We start from the raw sequence: 21,116 nt of genomic DNA on the forward strand, positions 1-21,116 counted from the left end.
GCACTTTGGGTGCTTTAATGCCTGCACAGGCTGTACCATGTAAATCTAGATGTTCTCACGGTCCCCTAGTGAAAAACTGACTTTTTGGAATTTTTGGGCCCTGCCACGCAAATCAAGAGTGGACAAAATACAGTATCTACTGCTACCCCTTCTTTATCTAATACTTTGGGTGCTCTTATTAACTGAGTGGCTAAAGTACTAAGTTGTGAACCAATATGGCTAAAATATTTATTGCTTTGTTGGTCTTTGCACTAGTGTTGTAGTTGTTGAAGTGGCCCATGTGGCTAGAATTTCCAAGCCCAAGTCTGTCAAGCAAAATCCAAATACAAGTTAAAGAGTCTTTTGGTTAAATATTGCTAATATTAGAGTTTATAAATTTTATATGAACTGTGCAAAGTTTTTTTTACCTAAACAAGGAGAAATGTAAAATTCAAAACTCTTGATACCCATTGTGCCATTACTTCTAATGTAAGTCAATAGATCAAACATCCTCCCTTTAGAGGAAAATAGTTAGTTTAAGAACCAACCACTAGACTACACCTCACCTTATGGTTAGCATTGGAAGCTAAAATTATTTATTCTTAACAAATTTAGATATTTCAAAAACAAAGAAAATATATATAAATATTTTTAAAAGGATGATTATGACGACAGGGTAATGGATTTGAACTTTGAACATCATTATTGGGAACATTAGAAAGTGTTAATTAACATGTATCACTAAATAAATAAGTTCATTTTATTTTTTATTCTAATTAATATATTTATACATTTTTATTGTAATTAGTCTTCTCTCTCAAAATAATATTTTTTTTTCCCGAAAATTGAAATTATTTGTTTGTTTATATAATTATGCCATGTACTTAAAGGATTAACTATATTATCTTTTTTTTTAAACTCATGTAATATGTTTGAAAATTATTTAAATTTTAGTTGATACTTTTCTAATAGAGGTTAGAAACTTTTACAAATTTATTTCATTTTTTGTATTTATATAATATTGCATCTTGATTTGACTTCAAAACCTTGAACATGTCTATTTTACCATCCTTTAAACGATCTATTTTTTAAAATTTCTCACAATTAGCATTTATGACAAATTAAGTTATCATGAATTATAAAATATGAATGCAAAACTAACCTAACTTTTCATTTCCAACTTAAACTTCAAGACCAAAATCACCTACCTATACAAGGATTACAATAAAAATTATAAGATGTGAGAAATAAAAGAAAGAAAGAGAGAGAATGAACTACATCAAAAAATCAAAGGTTTTTCTCAAAACATTAAATGGAAATTAAAAAAAAATACATCGAATTAAAAGATGTTTGAGACTTTGAGTCCTGTTTTTAATATACATTAAAAGACGCGGAATTTTTTTTAAAGAATCTCTTCACAACAAAAATTTAAAAGACACGATTAACAAATTAAAAAAGAAAGAGAATAAACCATATCAAAAACTGAACGTTAATTAAAAGATAAATTATTTTTTAAGACATGGTGGTACGATCAGGTTATTTTATTTCAACTTTTAGTGGCATTTTTAGGTTATTTCAATAGAGTAAAATAACCCAAAATAAATAACTCAACATTTTTGCTGTATTAAATTTTTTTTTGCCATTTAATCTCTTGAGAGAAACCTACGATATATATTTTTTTTTAATGGTTTTTTTCCACATCTTATAATTTTTATTGGATTTCCTGTATAGGTAGGAGGAAGAACACAAAGAACATGAATATGTTCTTCTGAAAAAAGAAAAGAATAAAAAAAAATTGTATAGATAGGGGGAAGAACACAAAAAATATGACTATGTTCTTCGGGAAAAAAGAAAGGAATAAAAAAAAAATCAATTAAAATAATCTTAATTAATTTAAAAGGAATTTTTTTTAACTTTTTGTTATGTTTTATTTATTTATTTTTTTGATAAGAATTTTTAATTTATTTAAATGCTGACATGGTATTTTTAAAAAATCAAATATTCTTTTTATAAAAATAGGATAATAGTTTCAAAATGTAGGGATTAAAAGGGGTGCAAATCTTCTATCCCACTCTTCTTACGTCGCTATATACTCCACAAATAAAAACATATCATATGTCCATTTAATTTATTAAATGTTAAATTTATACCTTCTATTATTTCTATTTTACAACATTTTTACAACAAATCCTAAGTGGCAAGTTGTTACTGGTTGTTATTGTTGGGGCAAAAAAGTCATCTTAGCGTTAGATTCAAATTTGAACCAATAACAACTAACCATCTGTGATTTGTTGTAAAAATGTTGTAGACGTAGCATCTCTCAATAAATAATCCATTATATTTAGGTAATTGAAATAATATAAGACATAAATTTAGCATTTAATATATTAGATGAATATGTGACATGTTTTTATTTGTGGAGTATATAGTAGGGCAAAAAAAGTGAGACTGAAGATTTAGACTCGACTAAAAGTGCATTTAGGGCCTGTTTGATTGGTTAGTTTGAGTAATGTTGTTTGAGTGTTTTTAATATACGTATGGGTAAAAAAATGTGTTAAAATATGTGTAAAGTTGTTTAAAATACGTGTAAAGTTGTTTAAAATATGTAAAAATATGTTAGAACAAACACCTCTTAGTGTCTAAGCCATACACGTAAGCATTCCAGCTACCAATGAAGGGCATTTCCACTTCACTTATTCGTAACGGGTTCCTCCGAAGTCCATCGCAATTCGCAACGCTCCACTCCAGATCCAACACGAATTCAAAAAAGTTTATTTGTTTTGTTTTATTATCTCTCTCTCTCTCTCTCGACCAAAAAAAAAAAAAAATGTAAATAAAAAAGACCCTACACACGTGCTTTTCTCACAATTCAATTCCCCCAAATTCAAATTATCTCTCCCTCTTCATCCTTCAACGGCTACATCTATCTATCTCTCCCATCCTTCTCTTTCGCTTCCTTGTCCTTCCAAACCCTACTCTCTCTCATTTCCACACACATTCTCTTTCTCTCTCTCTATCTAGAAATTTCTTTTTCTCTCTGTCAGATCTGTGCTCGCCATGAAGCACTTCATGCTACCGAGAAACGCGATCTTGAGGGAGGCGAATTCCACCGATCCAGCGTCGTCGCCGAGCCCTAGCTCCGCCAAGCCACGCCCATCTCGGAAGTCTAAATCGGCCAAGGAGAATGCGCCGCCGTTCGATCTGACCTCCATCCCCTCCGAATCCAAGCCATCGCCGGCTATGGCGGCCAAATTGAAGAGTCCATTGCCGCCGAGGCCACCTTCTTCAAATTCTCACAAAAGGAAGCTCAGCTTTGAGTCCGGGACTGAGAACTCGGCTTCTGATTCCGGCGTTCAGGTACTCCTTCTCCCAATCGTAAACCCTAGGTTTTTCTTAGAAATTTTGAATATCATTTTTACTAAACTTATGTTTGGCTGCTTAGAAATCGAAGCAAAAGAGAGGAAATCTTGGATATTTATTGTGTTTTATGGCCATTTTTTTTCCCTGTTGATAAGAAATAGTTATAGAATGAGAATGTGCTTTATAGATTTTCATGTCTTCGAATTTACTAACATTTTTTCATAAGCTGAATATAGCATTACTATTTTCACTGATTTCTGGAGGATTTTTGTTGAAAATGTTTAGGTAGTAGTCCGAATGCGTCCATCACACAAGGATCGGGATGAAGGTGATTTGATAGTTCAGAAGATTTCTGGTGATTCGTTATTGATTAATGGACAAACTTTCACATTCGACTCAGTTGCTGATGTTGAAGCAACACAGGCACGATCCTTATTGATATGATTGTTTTCAGGTTTGAATTAAATGATCGATGGTATTTGACTTCTGAATAAATGTTATCTTATTTGCAGGAAGATATCTTCCAACTTGTAGGAGCGCCCCTTATCGAAAATTGTATGGCTGGATTCAATAGTTCTGTATTTGCATATGGACAGGTATCTTTTAGATTGCTTTTGTTTCTCTTTTGGATTTTTGTGTTATGTATAATGATGTTATTAATATTTTCTCTATGTCTTAATTTTTTTAGACGGGAAGTGGAAAGACTTATACCATTTGGGGTCCGGCCAACGCCTTGTTGGAAGAAAACTTATCCAGTGATCAAGGAGGGTTAACCCCTCGTGTTTTTGAGAGACTATTTGCCCGCATAAATGAGGTGAGCTGATTGATTCTCTTATTTATTGAGCCCATTGAAGCTTATATCATAGTATTGAACTATAGTCCTAATTGTGCTTTTGTGTTTTTATAATAGGAGCAAATCAAGCGCGCTGAGGAAAAACTTAACTATCAGTGTCACTGTTCTTTTCTCGAGGTTGGGTGATTATAAACTGGTTCCTTTTGGTATACTTGACCTACTTATAGGATATGCCACTTGACTTTTCAATTTATTGCAGATTTACAATGAACAAATCACAGATTTGTTGGATCCAAATCAAAGAAATCTCCAGGTAAAAGGAACTCATAAATATTTCACCTATCCTTTTTATGCTACAAAGCTGGTCTTCTTAGGTCTTTTCTTTCATTCTCCCAGATAAGAGAAGATGTCAAATCTGGCGTCTATGTTGAAAATCTCACAGAGGAGTATGTAGGTACAATGAAGGATGTGACTAGGCTCTTGATAAAGGTTTGCTCTTTGTTATACTTTTTCTACTGTAGGCATAGCATGAATACTTATTTTTGTTATGGTGTTTGTGACTTTACTGTGAGTATACACAGAAGAGAATCTTTTGAGCAGTGTATTTAGAGTCCTGTTCCTAACCGTTTGTTGAGAATGAAACATTTGATCATACACATGTGCTTTGCAAATGAAATAAAATAATTTCATTTTGTTAATTTGATAAATATAGATACTGATACTTGATTCTCAGCCAGTAGTTTTTATTGGATAATTCATGTTCAGTTACATGGAAAACATCTCAAAGGGTTGACCTTTTGTGTGAGGATAGGTTACTCTATATTTTATTATTGCTAGTTTTTAGACTGTCAAATTTGTTGAAACCTTTTTATTCATATAATATTTCAAATTTTCAAACATTTTCTTTATAGGAATTATGGTTTGAAACTTCTTCAAGAGTAATATTTTTTATATTAATTTTCGTTTGTATGAATTTCTCCATTAGAAATAGAAATTCAAGGAGTGGCAATAACAAACACAAGTTTTGTTTCTCAATGAATCAAAAGAGAAGTGAAAGAAATTGCATCAGGAGTTCTGGATATGACATTACCTTGGCATGTTGGTGTATGATACGTATTGGACATGGATACTCCTTGGATACGGCTGGAGACTAAAAAAAAATATTTTAAATTTTGGATTCAGTCTAGATGTGTAGTGGACACAGTCAACACACAGTCTTGATGCAATCTTGAAGCCAGATTTGCTCAAAATCTTGATACGATCTTGATGTTGGAGTTGCTCAAATCGGGGGCTCACTTTGAAAGAGTCGAAATCCTTGTCTAGTTATTCAGCAGTCTCGCTTTCTCTCTCACGTACACACGCACACATTGATCTAATACCTACTCATCAACCAATCATGCTTTTCTGCTCATGGGGGTTGATGGGTTTTGTTGCATCTGTGCTTGAGCTTTGAAGGAGTTTGTGATGCAAATGGGAGATAATAGAGTCTAGTTTTGTTAAAAGTGCGCTTAAAGCTAATAGATCAAAGCCCCAAGGTTTAAAGCTTTGCTTGGTCGAAGCGAAGCTCGTTTAATGAAGCACGCTTTTCTAGCACTTTTTGAATAAGCAAAAAGCACGAAAGGGCTATAAATGAACCAAACTGTTTATGAATAGCTCAAGCTTGGCTTGGGAAAAATCTTGTTTACGTTCGTTTGTTTAGAAAATAAGCCAAGTTCAAGGCTTAAGTTTATGCTTGATTATTAAACTAACCAAGCTCAAATATAAGAATGTGTCATGAACAAGCTTGTGAACATGAGGGCTTGATTTAACTATATATAATATTATATTTTTATATGTATACTTGTCTAAAAATGTGTTTATATAGACTTGAAATGGGATTGTATCAGTTTGTTAATAGGTTCATGTGATATTAAATTATTATTTGTAACTTATTGATGATATAAATAGTCTATTCGTTGTAAAATTTCATGGAATTGTGAAGAGGTAAAACATTTTAGTCATGTTTTCACTGTATATAAGAAAAAAAATAAGTTAATCAAGAAGCTTGTGAACAAGCTCGAGCTTGCTCGTCAAGAAAATGAGCCAAGCTTGAACATAATATCTTGTTTGGTGATAAACTTGAGCTTGGCTTGTGTTTGTAAAAAAAATTAAATGAACAAGCTTGAACTTTTAATATTTGACTTGACTTTGTTTCTTTACAGCCCTGCATGTTAGGTGCACTTTTTTATTTCTTTGCTAAAAAAAATATATGAACCATTAAAATTAACTCCTAAATGACATGGACATTGGTTTATTAAACAAACATTATTCTTAAGGCGTTGTATTACACAAACAATTTTTTGTTTACATATCAAAAGACATAAACAAGTTTGATTTACTATTCTTGTGGTCTTTTCCTTTTGGATTATTTTCATTTGATCATTAGCTATTTGGGTTATGTTTTTTTTTATAAAGTACAAGAAAATTATACAAAATGTTATATTTAAACTTTCTGAGTAGATTATTATCATACTGTTGTTCTTTAATGCTTGTTTTCAATTTTACTATATATCATTTTAGCTAATTAGCAAAATACATTACTATTTTGAGTTTCTTAACTTATTTTTTTAAATTATAATTATGCATCTTTTTATTAGAAATTAGTATATATTATTTTTAAAACAATGTGCAGTTCATTTCAATCAGGTATGTTCTTGCACTTTGCACCTAGGCTCCAAAAGGCTTGTGCGCTAGACGCTTTTACTAACACTAGTTTTACCTGGCTGACTCTGGGTTTTATCATCGAGGGTCAATTAGAGATGAAGTACATTTTAGGCTTAGTGCATTTGTGTACTTTGAAAACGTTATATTTCGATGCTCATTATTTATTTTAAAATTTGATAACATAAAATATACCTGAAAATTTATATTAATTAATTGATTATCATACATCCTACTTTTGAAGCCAATGAACTCTTCCTCCTCTCACAAGTGACGTTGGGCGTCCAAAGGTTTTAAATATATATATATATATATATATATATATATATATATATATATATATATATATATAGACACACACACACTCTTGGATACCTGACCTTACTTGTGTGTGTGTGTGTGTGTGTGTTTATGCATCCTGGTTTTCAAGAATTTCCATTTCTCTGTGTATCTTGTATTGGTATTGATGCTTCCCATATTAACTTCAATCATGGTGGTGGCTGTTATCTAGGCTCAAAATCAAGTTTTGAATGGATAAATACTGCCTTTAACTTCTAGGTCTGCACCCTAAATTACCTATTAACAATAAAAAAGGGAAGGACCTAACTGAATAAGGAAATTCAATGTTCTTATCCTCGATTAAGGGATTGCATTGATGCAGAATGTTGCTGCAGCATTATGTTAGGAAGCTTAATTAGGTAATTCAGAATGTTGCCGCAGCTTTATGTTAAGAAGCTTAATACTTTAGATTTATGTAAATTAACAATAACAAGTGGTAGTGAACATTAAAAGTTATATATACGAAGAAAATGTCTCATATCTGGATTCTTTCCTTGTTTATGAGGTGTACACATAAGGCTTTCCATTAGCAAGATTAATTTAAAAATGATTTGTTATTTAGAAAGAATATTTTCAAGCTAACAGCTCATACATTTGATAACTTGATCCGTTTAATGTCAAAGATGGTCCAATTTATTTCCTATTTTTCAGCATTGTTATTTAGATAAAGTGGTTTATATTTTGTGATTTGTTTATTTTTCTTCGAGGTTCAAGCATCATATTTATAACTACTGAATAAATAATGCAGGGTTTGTCAAACAGGAGGACAGGTGCAACTAGTATTAATGCGGAGAGTTCCCGCTCACATACTGTTTTTACTTGTGTTGTTGAATCCCGATGCAAGGTAAAGACTATTCATGTTTGAGAACTGATGTGTATTCATCAAAAAAAGAAGTATGAGAGCTGATTTGGGAAGCACAAATAAATTTTATTTGGTCTTATTTAATATTGGAATCAGTTGTATGTTTATTGGCCAATTGTGTCTTCTATTTTAGGCCCTAGTATTTAATTAGGTTTATTATTGACTATTCATGTTTGAGAACTGATGTGAACTTATCAACAAAAAAAAGTGTGAGAACTGATTTGGGAAGCACAAATAAATTTTTATTTGATCTTTTTTAATTTTGGAATCAATTGCATGTTTATTGGCTAATTGTATTTTATTTTAGGCCCTTGTATTTAATTAGGTTTATTATTGACTTAAATTCAAGGGTATTTTTGTAATAAGTAATTTAGAAATAGGGTCAGTTAGAATTTACTCCAATGAAGGGGGGACTATTTTGATGAATAAATTTCTTTTGAAATTGTCCCTGTAAGTGTTGAATGGTGCCAACTCCATTCAACTCTAAGTGTTGATTCTAAGAAGTTTTCCCTTACTTGGTGCTGACTCCTAGGTTCTCTATCACTATTTTCTGTTTTTCAATTTTATTTTGTATCGTTTTGGTTTGTCCTGTGTCTAGAACCATAGATGATTGGGTCATTAATTGCTACTTTTAAAGTATGAGTCAGACTTTATTCTGTTATAGATTTATAAAATAAAAAAATTGAAAAAAAACACAGGATTTTCCTAGCTTACTGAGAAGGAATTTTGTGAAGTTATTGACTTGAGAATTTGATAATGAACTTGTTGATTATAATGGTATAAAATTCTGCAGAACAATGGTTGGTCCATTTTCAAACAGCTTTAGTCTTTGGGGTTAGATTGTTTTTTCCTATCAGAGCCTCATTTATCAAAAAAAGCTGCTATCAGAGCATAGTTAGATTGAGATGTCATTGGTATCAAATTGTGTGAAAACTTTACCTTACCAAAAATAAAAATAAAAATCATGTGAAATCCTTAATGAGGATGTCTTTTGTCTGTGATATCCATAATTTGGTGTTGGTTGCTTGGCAGGCCTGCCTGCAAGGGGGTGTGTTACGTTTTATCCCGATTAATACTTTTACCCACTTCCTTACAATTTTAGATTTTGGATTGGATGCTTTAACAAAAAATGCAAACTGTAAATGCCTCTGTTTCTTTACTGTTCCTGTCCCGAATAGTTGCTGGAGGTTTTTTAAAGTAAACCATCCTTTTTGCAGAGCAAGGCAGATGGTTTAAGCACCTGCAAAACAAGCAGAATAAATCTTGTTGATCTAGCTGGTTCAGAGCGACAAAAGTTAACTGGTGCAGCAGGGGATCGTTTAAAGGAAGCTGGGAATATTAATAGATCACTTTCACAACTTGGGTATGGTCAAAAATTTCTCTTTCATTTATTGTTTTTCATGCATAGGTGCATTTTTGGTGTAGTTTACCAATTGGTCAATATTGCTGTACACACAAATTCTTCAAAATTAACTATGATTGATTAGGTTTGCCTCATTTTGGAACCGGAAAGAAACCTGACTCACTTAAATGTCCAAGCAAGGGGTATTGATAATTGTTGGATGCAAACCCCTCCTATGAGAAAGAAAGTAGCCTTGCAGCCTTTTTTCTGTCTATTTTTTGATCGAACTCCCTTCCTGTCATCGTATCTTGTGTCAGTAGTTGGAAGCAGAATTGAGACTGGATGTAACTGAAGGAAAGGGGATATAGGTTTAATATGGCAAAGCACATGTATAAGTTCACAGTTTGATGTCATTATTATCCATCCACCTTAAGAGTTATTTCAGTAATCCTATTGTCTCCTAACCGGTGAATGGAGTTTGATATTATCTTAATTAAATATTGCTGTATGTATACAACCCCTTCAAAATTAACCATGATCGATTAGGTTTAATATGATGTAACACATGTTTAACTTCTCAGTTTGATGTCATCATGATCAATCCACCTTAAGATTTCAGTAATCCTATTGTCTCATAACCGGTGAGTGGATTTTGATATAATCTTAATTAAATGATGAGGCTGACTTCTTTCCTTTTTTTTTTGTTGCTTATTGCTATTTAGGGTGGGGTATATGTTTTATAAAATAAAAATAAAACACTGGGGAAGCAGCTGTACATAGAAAAGAAGGTAGCACATTATGTACAAGGTAAAAAGATAAAAGAGAAAAATGCAAAAAACCTCCTGAACTTTGGGTCAAAATCAAACTGACTCCATGGTTTTCAACTTTGAAATTAGAAACATTGAACTTTGAGAAATACCTGAATTGATCCTTCTATCTGAACTTCCGTCTCACTACTGTTTCTTTATAAGAAAAAATTCATTTAGAATATTTTCTAAGATATTTTTAAACTCAAATTTAAAAATGTTTCTTGGCATCCATTTACTCATAAAAAAAATTTCACATGACAATGCATGTGAACATCAAAGTACATTAAGTAAAAAATTTTTGAGAAAATTTGTAAAACAAAATAGATTTTATAATGAGCTCTAGCTTAACTGGCATCTCCTTCCCTTAGAAGTGCTAGGTGGATGGTGAGGTCATGGGTTCGAGACCCATCAAGTGCTTGTGTATCTTACCATAAAACAAGGAGCCCTTGGGAATGGCAAACTGGATTGAGAGATCATTGCTCTGAACTTCAATTCCTCATTTCCATGTTTTTGTGGTTCATTATAACTGAGGATACTCTGATTTTTGTGGTTATGATTGAGATTAAGATTGACGGTGAGGGTCCGGATTTGAGGGCTTGAAAATAATGATGGTCAAGATTGGAGCAGAGGTACTGAGGGGAGATGCAGGACATGTGGGAATTGAGGGAGAGCTTGAGGAGCATCTCTTCCTGAGCTGCTTGGAGTAGCTTTTCAACCTTCTTGTTATTGAAGAATTGTGTTAAGATAAAAGATGGCTTTTCTTCTTGATGGCTCCATATGAAACAATTGTGTCTAAATTAAATTTGGAACACAATATGACAAAACATTAATTGTAGCATTTAGTAAGGCAAAAGTGTGTTAATTAGACACAATTGACTCATATGGAGCCATCAAGAAGAAGAAGTCATCTTTTATCTAAATTAATTTTGGAACACGATACGACAAAACATTAATTGTAGCATTTAGTAAGGCGAAAGTGTGGACATTTTTATTTTTGCTTTGAAGCTAATAGTTGTTAGATGAACCACAAAAACGAAGATTTTTCTTTATGCATGGAATTGTCTTGTGACTCAGTCATAATATAGATGTTTCAAAAAATGAATTTTACTGTCCTGCAAATTTGTAGCCAAAATATGACCGACTTCAAATATGGAATTTAACTCTTTCAAAACACTCATCCAATTTTGGTATCTATAAAAGAGGGCAAGAAAGAATAGGGGAAACTTTAAATATATCGTTGCAGATAAATTAAGAATTTTGGTTAGTCATTCATCAGAAAAAAAAAAGTAGTCAATATTGCTATGCATATAGCTACTTACACAAAAAGATATGCGTATGGCTGTTTTTTGAACTTTTTGAGAATACCACCATCTGACTGCATCTGAACATACAATATAGATAATTTTTCTATAGGTACTGCCAGGCAGGGCTTTTACTAACATCATACACTACATTTCATGGATTACTTTGACCATTACTTGCAGATCATTTATAGCTGGACAGTTTAAGCCAGCATTGTTGAATTCTATTATTTTAGTTTTTGATTGTACAAGCCAGCATCGTCCCTTCATATTTTCTAATGATATTGCCACATTTATTTTGTCCGAATTAACATTTACTCATGACTTTGTTCACTTCTACTATTATATCCTTATGTTGAGCTTCCAGGGAAGAGAGAGATGAAGAGGGGGGGGGGTGGGGGTGGGTGGGTGGGTGGGTGGGAGGTGCTTGATGCATTTAGGTTCATTTGTTAATGCAGACTTGTGTGAAAAGAAGCAACTTTTAGTTCTGTTGTAATTAGGTTCACTTACTGGTGCAGGAATTTGATAAACATTCTTGCTGAAGTTTCTCAGACGGGAAAGCAAAGGCATATCCCCTATAGAGACTCCAGGCTAACATTTTTGTTGCAGGAGTCTCTTGGGGGAAATGCCAAATTAGCAATGGTCTGTGCTATTTCTCCAGCACAAAGGTGATATTGCTGACCCATTCTTCACTTGCAGCACCCTTGTTTCTTCTTCTTTTGTGAAATTGAAGTTCACATGCATCAATATTGCAGCTGTAAGAGTGAAACTTTTAGCACATTGAGATTTGCACAGCGCGCCAAGGCTATTAAGAATAAAGCAGTAGTTAATGAAGTCATGGAGGAAAATGTGAATCACTTGCGTGAAGTGATACGGCAGCTAAGGGTATATACTAATTCATCTGTTTCTATTTCTACTTCTAAATATAAAATTGGATTGTGTACTCTCCAAAATACCCCTAACATACACTTAACATTAGTCCTACCCAAAAATAAGAAATGAGATCAAATAACTAAAAACAAATTCACTTCAATATGCATATACCTTTTCTTTTGTGTCATTTTGTTCTCAATTTCTGTTTTCGCAAATATGAAGCAACCTTCAAAACACCAAACAGAGGTACTGATACTACTCTCTCTTGCTTTATACATTTTATTTAGGTTTAGTTTTGGATTAAATTAGCTCTTTCCACATGGTTGGATATTATTGAGATGGAATTAAGGGGGACTTTTGATTGGAGATAGGGATGCTGAAAGGCTAACTTTTATAGCAATCCATTTAGAGGTCCTTAAGGATCTAATTCTACTTATTTAAATGCTTATGGATTAGGTTAAGCCTACGCACTTTTTTTTAATTGCATGCATTGATTATTACCTGGACATGGTCCCGCCACAAATATAAAACCTTGATTTTCTTATTCTATGTATTTTCCTCTTAGTTTTTGTTCTAGAATACCAAGTACTGGCATGTGGAGCCTGCATAGAACTATTATCATTTATAAGACCAATATCTAATGGCTCTAGTGGCACGTCAAACTCATGTAAGATTCACACAGAGCATGGTTTTGCTTGCATCTATCGAATCTTATGGGATTCTCACAGCTCCTACTTCACAAAATCAGTTGCACAAACTTCATTGAGTTCATATAATGCTCCCCTAATACATGCACATTCACCACATTGTTCTGTATTCATAGCAATTTGGTTGGATGTAATTTTGTATTTTACTTTTTGATACCCCTATTAGTTTTGGGACTTGAATGGACCAATGCACAAACCCTGAATTGGGATGAAAGGAAAATTATGACAAAGAAAAACAAAAGAGCCTTTGAGCACACACGGGAGGCTAGTAGTAATTAATTCTTTTGTGTTTCTCCAATACTCAAAATTAAATATGTGTGGTATATGACTTTGTGTTTGAATTAACAGGATGAACTACATAGGGTTAAGGCAAAAGGCTACAATCCTCATGATTCAGATGGAGGTCATTCAGTGGCATGGATTCGTAGAAGCATGAATCTACTAAAGTCTAGCCTCAGTTGTCCGATAACGTTACGTCATGTTGATGATGATGGTGATGAGGAGATGGAAATAGATGAGGAAGCTGTTGAGATTCTCTGTGAGCGAGTGGATAAGCAAATAGCCAGCAGTGAAGCTAACAATACAATTGATGTGAGCAAAGAAGAAACATTAAGGGTGGGTTTGGATTGCGCTGAATGCGTCCGCGTTCAGCGCTTTCCTTCTTTCTTTCTTTTTTTTTTTCGTTTCTGCTGCAGGGGACAAAACGCCTGTGCGCATACTGTTCATGCACTTTTTCAGCAACTTTTTATTAAAAATGGATCCCGCAGTACTATCCACATATTTAAAAATTATTTTGCTATAATATTTTCAATTTTCAGCTGTATTCAAACGGATCCTAAATTCAGTTTCACAACAGGTGGAGTTTGAAGATTTAAGTGGATGTATCAAGGACCAAATTTCTGAGGATATAGATGTTAAAATGGAAGGAGCATCTGAACAGGATGACATCATGATTGTTGATTGTTTGGAACCTGTAAATGTGAGGGATAATTCTGTGTGCACTGTCTCTGAACCTCTAAATGGAGTTTCTGCTACCATTTCCAGTGCAGATACACAGAATGATTTGTCAAATGGATCATTGAATTGTGTCTCTCCTCCTAGCCTCAGCATAGTTCCATCTGATGTATCCCCAGTACTTAAGTCTCCAACTCCAAGTGTTTCACCCAGAATCAGCAGCAGCAGGAAAAGCTTGAGGACTTCATCGATGTTAACTGCTTCCCAAAAAGATCTTGAGGATGACAATAAGTTAGGCCTAGATGCTTCTCATATATCTTTCAAGAAATCTGTGAGAAGCAGCTCCTCTAGTGCTCTGTGTACTCAAAAAAGCAAGAACTTTCTTACACCAACTGAACATTTGGAAGCAAGCATCCGCCAGGGCCTTGAAATTATTGATAGTCAGCGACAAAGTTCAGCACTAAGGCGGTCATCATTCAGATTTCCATTCAAACCTGAACAATCCAAGCCATTTTTACCTGTTGACAAAGTTGATGTGGGTGTGCAAACCTCTCCTGGTGATATATCAGAAGAAAATTCAGTCATATTTACTTGTAGTACTTGCAAGAATAGAATGCAGCTAGAGGTCAAAGAGGCGGCTGACAGTTCAAACCTACAGATAGTACCTGTAGATGGTTCAGAGTCTGCTGACAAATTGAAGAATCACGTTCCCAAAGTAAGTCTAGGGAGAGCAGGGTTTCCAAATATTATTCTGGAATCTTTATATGCATGAGTTGGTTGACCCCCCTTTTTTCCTTTCCAAACAGGCAGTGGAGAAGGTTTTGGCAGGAGCTATCAGGAGAGAAATGGCACTAGAAGATTTCTGTGCAAAGCAAACTTCTGAGATTGTGCAGCTTAACCGTTTGGTAGGTTTCTTTCAAGTTTTACCAATACCCCAACTATAAGATTTAGTTTCTTCTAGTGATGCATGACCTCTCCATTTGTCATTTACAGGTGCAACAATACAAGCATGAGAGGGAATGCAATGCCATAATAGCACAGACAAGGGAGGATAAAATTCTTCGCCTCGAGAACCTTATGGATGGTGTTTTACCCACTGAGGAGTTCATGGAGGAAGAGCTAGCATCCCTCACACATGAGCATAAGGTAAAAATTTGTTCTTAAAGTTCATTATTCAGTATATTGTGCGTATATCTTATGTATCATCTTCAGGTTTTAAAGGAGAAATATGAGAATCATCCTGAAGTTTTAAGAACAAAAATCGAGTTAAAAAGAGCTCAAGATGAGCTGGAACATTTTCGAAATTTCTTCGATATGGGTGAGAGGGAAGTGTTGTTGGAAGAGATTGAAGATCTGAGAAGCCAGCTACAATATTACATAGACTCTTCATCCACTGTGTCTCGAAAACAAAGTCCCATACTGCACCTGACTTATCCATGTGAGCCCAATTCTGCTCCCCCTCTTAGTGCAGAGTCAACTGAAGAGAGTGCTGAGACAAAACTTGAACGGGAAAGAAGTCGTTGGACTGAAGCGGAGAGCAGATGGATTTCTCTTTCTGAAGAATTGAGAGTTGAACTTGAAGCTAGCAGATCTCTAGCCGAAAAGAGGAAGCAAGAACTGGAAACTGAGAGGAAATGTGCTGAAGAGCTAAATGAAGCAATGCAGATGGCCATGGAGGGGCATGCACGCATGCTGGAAGCATACGCAGATTTGGAAGAGAAGCATATTCAGTTGCTTGCAAGGCATAGGAAGATTCAAGAAGGAACAGAGGATGTCAAGAAAGCAGCTGCTAAAGCAGGAGTTAGGGGAGCTGAGTCCAAGTTCATAAATGCCCTTGCTGCAGAAATTTCAGCATTAAGGGTAGAAAAAGAAAAAGAAAGGAGATATCTTAGGGATGAGAACAAAGGACTTCAGGCTCAATTGACAGACACTGCAGAGGCTGTGCAGGCTGCAGGAGAATTGCTTGCACGGCTAAAAGAATCAGAAGAGGCTGTTGCTGCTTCCCAGGTGAGTTTGTTTTTTCATTTTTTTTTTGATACTTTATTACTTTGTCTATTTTTTTATATTAATGTTGAATAAAGTAAGTATAGATGCAAAAACATTTCTCTATAAATGTTTATATGCAATGAGTGTATATGTGACTTGGTAATATCCATATCATTGCGCAAACAAAGCATTTATTTATTTTTATTTGGTAAGCTACCATGTACTCAATCAAACCCCCGTTTGATACTTACAACCTGAAATCGTTTGTATTGGTAGGTTACACATATACCCAATGGGTTTAACTTTTGAACCCTTGAACCCCCAACCTTACTTTCATCTCTGTTTTGAAGTGGGGAGATAGCATTTGAGTTAGAGCTAATTGGCATAGCACAATGAATGCATTCCCTTTCATGAAAATTTCTATACAATATCTGGGTGAAAGCCCATGTAATGATATATGCTTATAGGGTCAAGCACTTCTGTTCAAAAGATTGAAACATTCTGCAATCATCAGTGTATTTTCCTCTTCTTCAAAGCTCCATTATTTTGCCTTTCATGTTCTAATAATCTCCTCATGCTGTTTTTCCCTCTTTCCTTCTCATTACTCTTTGGCCAATAGCATATGGATCCACTCCTGCTATCTTTTCTGTACAATAATTTTCTCAATCCAACAGTTACAGTTTGGCTTTCTGCTCTTGTTGGCCAATAGCTTATGGATCCACTCCATTTCTTTTTTCTTTTTTTTTGAGAAACTATGGATCCACTCCTTATACCATCTTTTCTGTACACTTATTTTCTTAATTAATCAGTTACATTTTCTCTCACTTTGCATTTTACATTTGTGCCCTCGTGCATGGTTTTCTTTTTCGACTTTCCCTTTCCATTTTGTAATAAAATTTTATGAATTTGTAAACTTTGTTTAAACGGAGTTCAGAATTTTGCAAGTTGTTGTTGTTGTTGTTGTGTGTGTGTGTGTGTGTGTGTGTGTTTTTTTTTTTTTCATGCTGTGGTTATACTCAAAAGTAGAGTTGCAAACTCTTGGACTTTAGCTCTATGCTTATTGCTTTATGCTTTAAGCAAACTCTAGGACTCCTGCTTGTGAATTCATATTCGTCGTTTCTGCTTATTGCTTTGGATTTGAATGTCTTCATATTTTTGTCTTGGCTTTCTACCTTCCCCAAGTTGGAATATTGTAAACTCTCTGTGAGTGAAATGAGATCTTTAGTGTGATAAATAAGATTTTACCCTGAATCTTATTAAAAATATGCAGAAGCGAACTATGGAGGCAGAGCAAGAAACTGAGAGGGCCTACAAACAGATTGATAAATTGAAGAAAAATCATGAAAAGGAAATAAGCGCTCTCAATGAGCTCCTTGCGAATTCTCGTTTACATAGGGAAGCAAGACAACAACCAGTTTACGATGAGGCATTTGAAGAATATGCATGCGACCATAGTGGTGAAGATGGTGAGTTGCCAAAACTCACAGAAACCTCATCCTGGTTCTCTGGTTATGATCGATGCAACATATAGAATGAGTTACTAGCCTAAAAGTGTATTTAGTACTAACAGTTTCTGTTATATAGCTCCAAAGTCATAGCATAATTTTACTGGTCATCTGGTTGGTAAAGTTTGTGCCAATTTGATTACCAATGTATGTGTTCTCTTATTGACTTTCTCAATTCAGATTCTTGAGTTCATAAGATGTGAATGAATGGTTATATTCTTTTATTCATGCCTACTTGCAGTACAAATTTTTTTCACCCGTTTCTTGGTATCTTGTCCTTATATCCTTCCCTTTCTATACCTGTTGCTTTCTTTGCTTTCGCTGAGTGCCAAATCCGTTTACCCTTCATCTTTTTGGCTACGAAATGAGACACGCACATGCAGGGTTTTTCATACATTATGCTATGGAGTTCTTATTATTATTATTTTTAATCCATTTTACTCACATTCCAAAATGTGGGCTATCCATAATAATTCCAAATTATAATTGTGGTGGTGTTGATGAATGGAGATGTTATAGCTCGAATGGTTGGATAGGGTGGGACCCAATTGCAGGGACAATGGACCTGTAGGAAGATCTCAACAATAATAGTAACAAAGTGTTGAAGCTTTAGATTTTATTAATTTGTTTGGTTTGCGTGTCAAGAGGATAGGGGGCAATCGCGAAGTGTATGTCCATGGTCCCTTGGTGTCATATGGAAGGCGAAAACAGAAACTTTGCGAGTACTTCACTTGGCAGCCTCCTGATATAGTAGTCTAGTAGTAGTGTATGTTAGGTCAATAGGTCATGGAGACCATGAAACAAGAAGCTTGTGCCCTTGTCTTCTCTGATATGTATCTATCCCTACCAGTGGGCCATTTCTATTCAAAATGCCAGTTTAACTGGGGATGGATAGATTCCAGTAGTAGTAGGCTTTTCAACCCCAGCCATTATTTGCCCAATTGGAATTTTGAGAGAATAGCTGAAACGAGTTAGCTATCGCAATTTAATAAAGGAAAATGGGTTTGAAACTGACTTCTAGGTAAAACCAAGTACCATTTCATTGTAGAGCAGTGATGGTTGCACGCAAGTGTGTGTGAGGTGTGCAAATAACTGAAACCGTGAAGAAAGAATACAACTAAAAAGAGCTGAAATGGAAACATAGGGCTGGCCCACAGAAGAGAAAACCAAGTGAGATGGAAAAATGAACTCAGATACCTGCAGACTTTTCTCTAAGACTATGCTTACCAAATATGACTTGGAAAATTTGGGAGTAAGAACATGTAAATTCGGTTGGCTCAAATTGTGGAGACGTATATGCAATTTGGTTTACATTTTGGGATTGATGGGGTTGGTGAAACAAAATGATAGTTCTTCACAGTCTCTCTCTCTCTCTCTCACCAGTCACCACGCATCAAAGCAAAAGCAAAAGCAAAAGCAAAGGTCTTATTATTTTATTATTATACCAAGTGCTTATTAGTTAAAGCAAAATCCCTTCTTCTTGAGGTTAAAAAGAAAGAAGGAAGGGACCGGTGTAGTAGAGTCAAGAGGGAGTGATGATAGAAAATAAATAAATAATAAAAATGTGACAGCCTGGTAATCGGACCCTCCCAGACCCAGTCCCAAAAATGATCATTAACCCACAAAACAAACATATTCCATCAATCTTTCCTAATCACACTTTCCTAACTGGGCCCCATTTCTCTTCATTACTTGTGGAAACAGAAGAGCTAGTTTGTGAATTGAGTGACGAAGTCAGTTGCTAGTCACAGTCTCATATATATTATGACCACGTGTCTGGTCTAGCTGTTTGGCCTTCTTTGCAAAAACCTTCATCTCTGTTTGATTTTCTAAATTAAAAAGAAAAACTGGGATCAAATTTTTGTGAAAAAAATAATAATAAATACATTTGGTTGTTATTTATGCAAAGCTAGAAGTTTCTGGAAAAATAAATTAACACCTTCATCCCTATCTGGTTAAAATTTTGATTGGCCTGTCATTCATAATGCTCTTTTGTCATAAAGATAACTTTAGTTTACCATTCGAATGGGAACTTATTAAAGTCACATTTTTACTACCAAGTCTAGAAGAATTTCTTCCAATTTGTGGTCATCATTTTACTGATAATGAGACTAGTTAATCAAATAATTTCAAGAATGTCACCGTCAATCTGATACTGAAAAGATGCAGGCAGGTACCTAACAACCTTTTCATCTTATTGGTTGCTTGAGAATTATATCATAGTAATTATATTCCCAAGTACTATGTGTTTGGCTTGTAGGAAAAAAAGTAAAGAAAATCAAAAGAAATGAGTGAAGTTCTTGCGGTTGGTTAGTGAAAAGATGAATAGAGGTTGTGGTTGGATGCAAGGACTTTCTAATTTCTATGGGACCAAAATCTTCACCTTTTGGCTGAAAGAGAGAGTGAAGGGGTAAAAAGTCACACCAATACATATTATATTTTTCTTTGAATGGGCTAGCAGATCGTACAAAATTACAATAATATTCTCATCCCTACTATCAAATATTATAAATGCAGCTGATAAAACAAATTTCACTATATATATTTTTTGTAATTATTAAATTGAAACTTTTACTAATTTTTATTTCGACTCACCATTTAACTGGGTCCAAATCTTCTGTCCTACTTTTCTTGCTCCACTCTATACTCCACCAATAAAAATTTGCCACGTGTTCACCTAATTAATTAAATACTACTATTATTGACTTATTTAATGCTACCGTTATTAATTAATAGTAGTATTTAATTAATTAGGTGAACACGTGGCAAATTTTTATTGGTGGAGTATAGAGTGGAGCAGGAAAAGTGGGACAGAAGATTTGGACTCCATTTAACAGGGCCTGCCTACCAATATTAATTTGTCACCAAAAACACTTTGTGAACTTTTTGTGTCTCTAGGTTTATTGTTTTCTATTCACTTTAGTCTGAGTTTTTTTTTAATAATTAATTTATTTAAATTTTCCTATTGATTTTTCTTCGTACAAACATACTTTAAAAGGAGGAGTCTAGCTTTTCCCTTTAAATTCCTTTGTTTTGTCTTCTCTTAACCCCATTGTTTTTTCACTAGCATCTTCCTTTTGGTTTCCATCGCCCTTTTTCTTTTCAATTCCCTTTTCCGCTTACATACCTTACCAAGTTGACTAGCCAGCTGAACTACCGGTGGATAGCTGTAATTTTACAACCCAAATAAAACTACACAAACAAATACTGTATTATTCATATGTTCTTTTCTTCTTCTTTTTTATTTTAGATAATTCGATAGTTATAATATTAAGAGGAAATATTAATTTGAACTTAGAGTTTCTTTCATAAAAAAGAAAAAAAAAATTTCACTAAACGTTATAGGGCTTTTAATTAATATTCATGTACTTTACACATAAAATAATGCACAAATAAATTTCAGAAGCCCAATTTAAGTGAATGAAAATTTATATGTGATATGACAGTAGATCCTTCACCTCATTTAGACAGTATGAAGATTTAGGCCAAAATGGCAAAATACCTCTTTCGCCCAAAAGTTCCAGCAAAATGTCTCTATTTTGAAACTATTTAGAGATATGTCCTTGTTTTGAAACTCGATTTTTAAAAAATCTAATTTCAATGAAA

General features: G+C 34.1%; 1 protein-coding gene across 2 annotated transcripts; it reads left to right on the forward strand.

Moving 5' to 3' along the window:
• The first annotated feature begins 2,833 nt into the window (after positions 1–2,833).
• LOC142623220 (kinesin-like protein KIN-12B) lies at positions 2,834–17,736 on the forward strand. Of its 2 annotated transcripts, none has more exons than XM_075796617.1 (17): positions 2,834–3,336; positions 3,625–3,762; positions 3,852–3,935; positions 4,028–4,153; positions 4,250–4,309; positions 4,392–4,445; positions 4,529–4,621; positions 7,920–8,015; positions 9,251–9,396; positions 12,004–12,153; positions 12,241–12,370; positions 13,414–13,680; positions 13,922–14,734; positions 14,826–14,924; positions 15,013–15,165; positions 15,232–16,026; positions 17,276–17,736. In XM_075796617.1, the coding sequence occupies exons 1-17, from the start codon at positions 3,037–3,039 to the stop codon at positions 17,534–17,536; spliced, it is 3,765 nt and encodes a 1,254-aa protein (XP_075652732.1). In that variant the 5' UTR covers positions 2,834–3,036; the 3' UTR covers positions 17,537–17,736. The 2 variants fall into 2 exon arrangements, with proteins under 2 accessions (XP_075652732.1, XP_075652733.1); XM_075796618.1 differs by having other exon boundaries at positions 13,414–13,656.
• The last annotated feature ends 3,380 nt before the right edge of the window (positions 17,737–21,116 follow it).

Source organism: Castanea sativa, chromosome 2, assembly GCF_040712315.1.
Source record: "Castanea sativa cultivar Marrone di Chiusa Pesio chromosome 2, ASM4071231v1".
Lineage (NCBI taxonomy): Eukaryota > Viridiplantae > Streptophyta > Magnoliopsida > Fagales > Fagaceae > Castanea > Castanea sativa.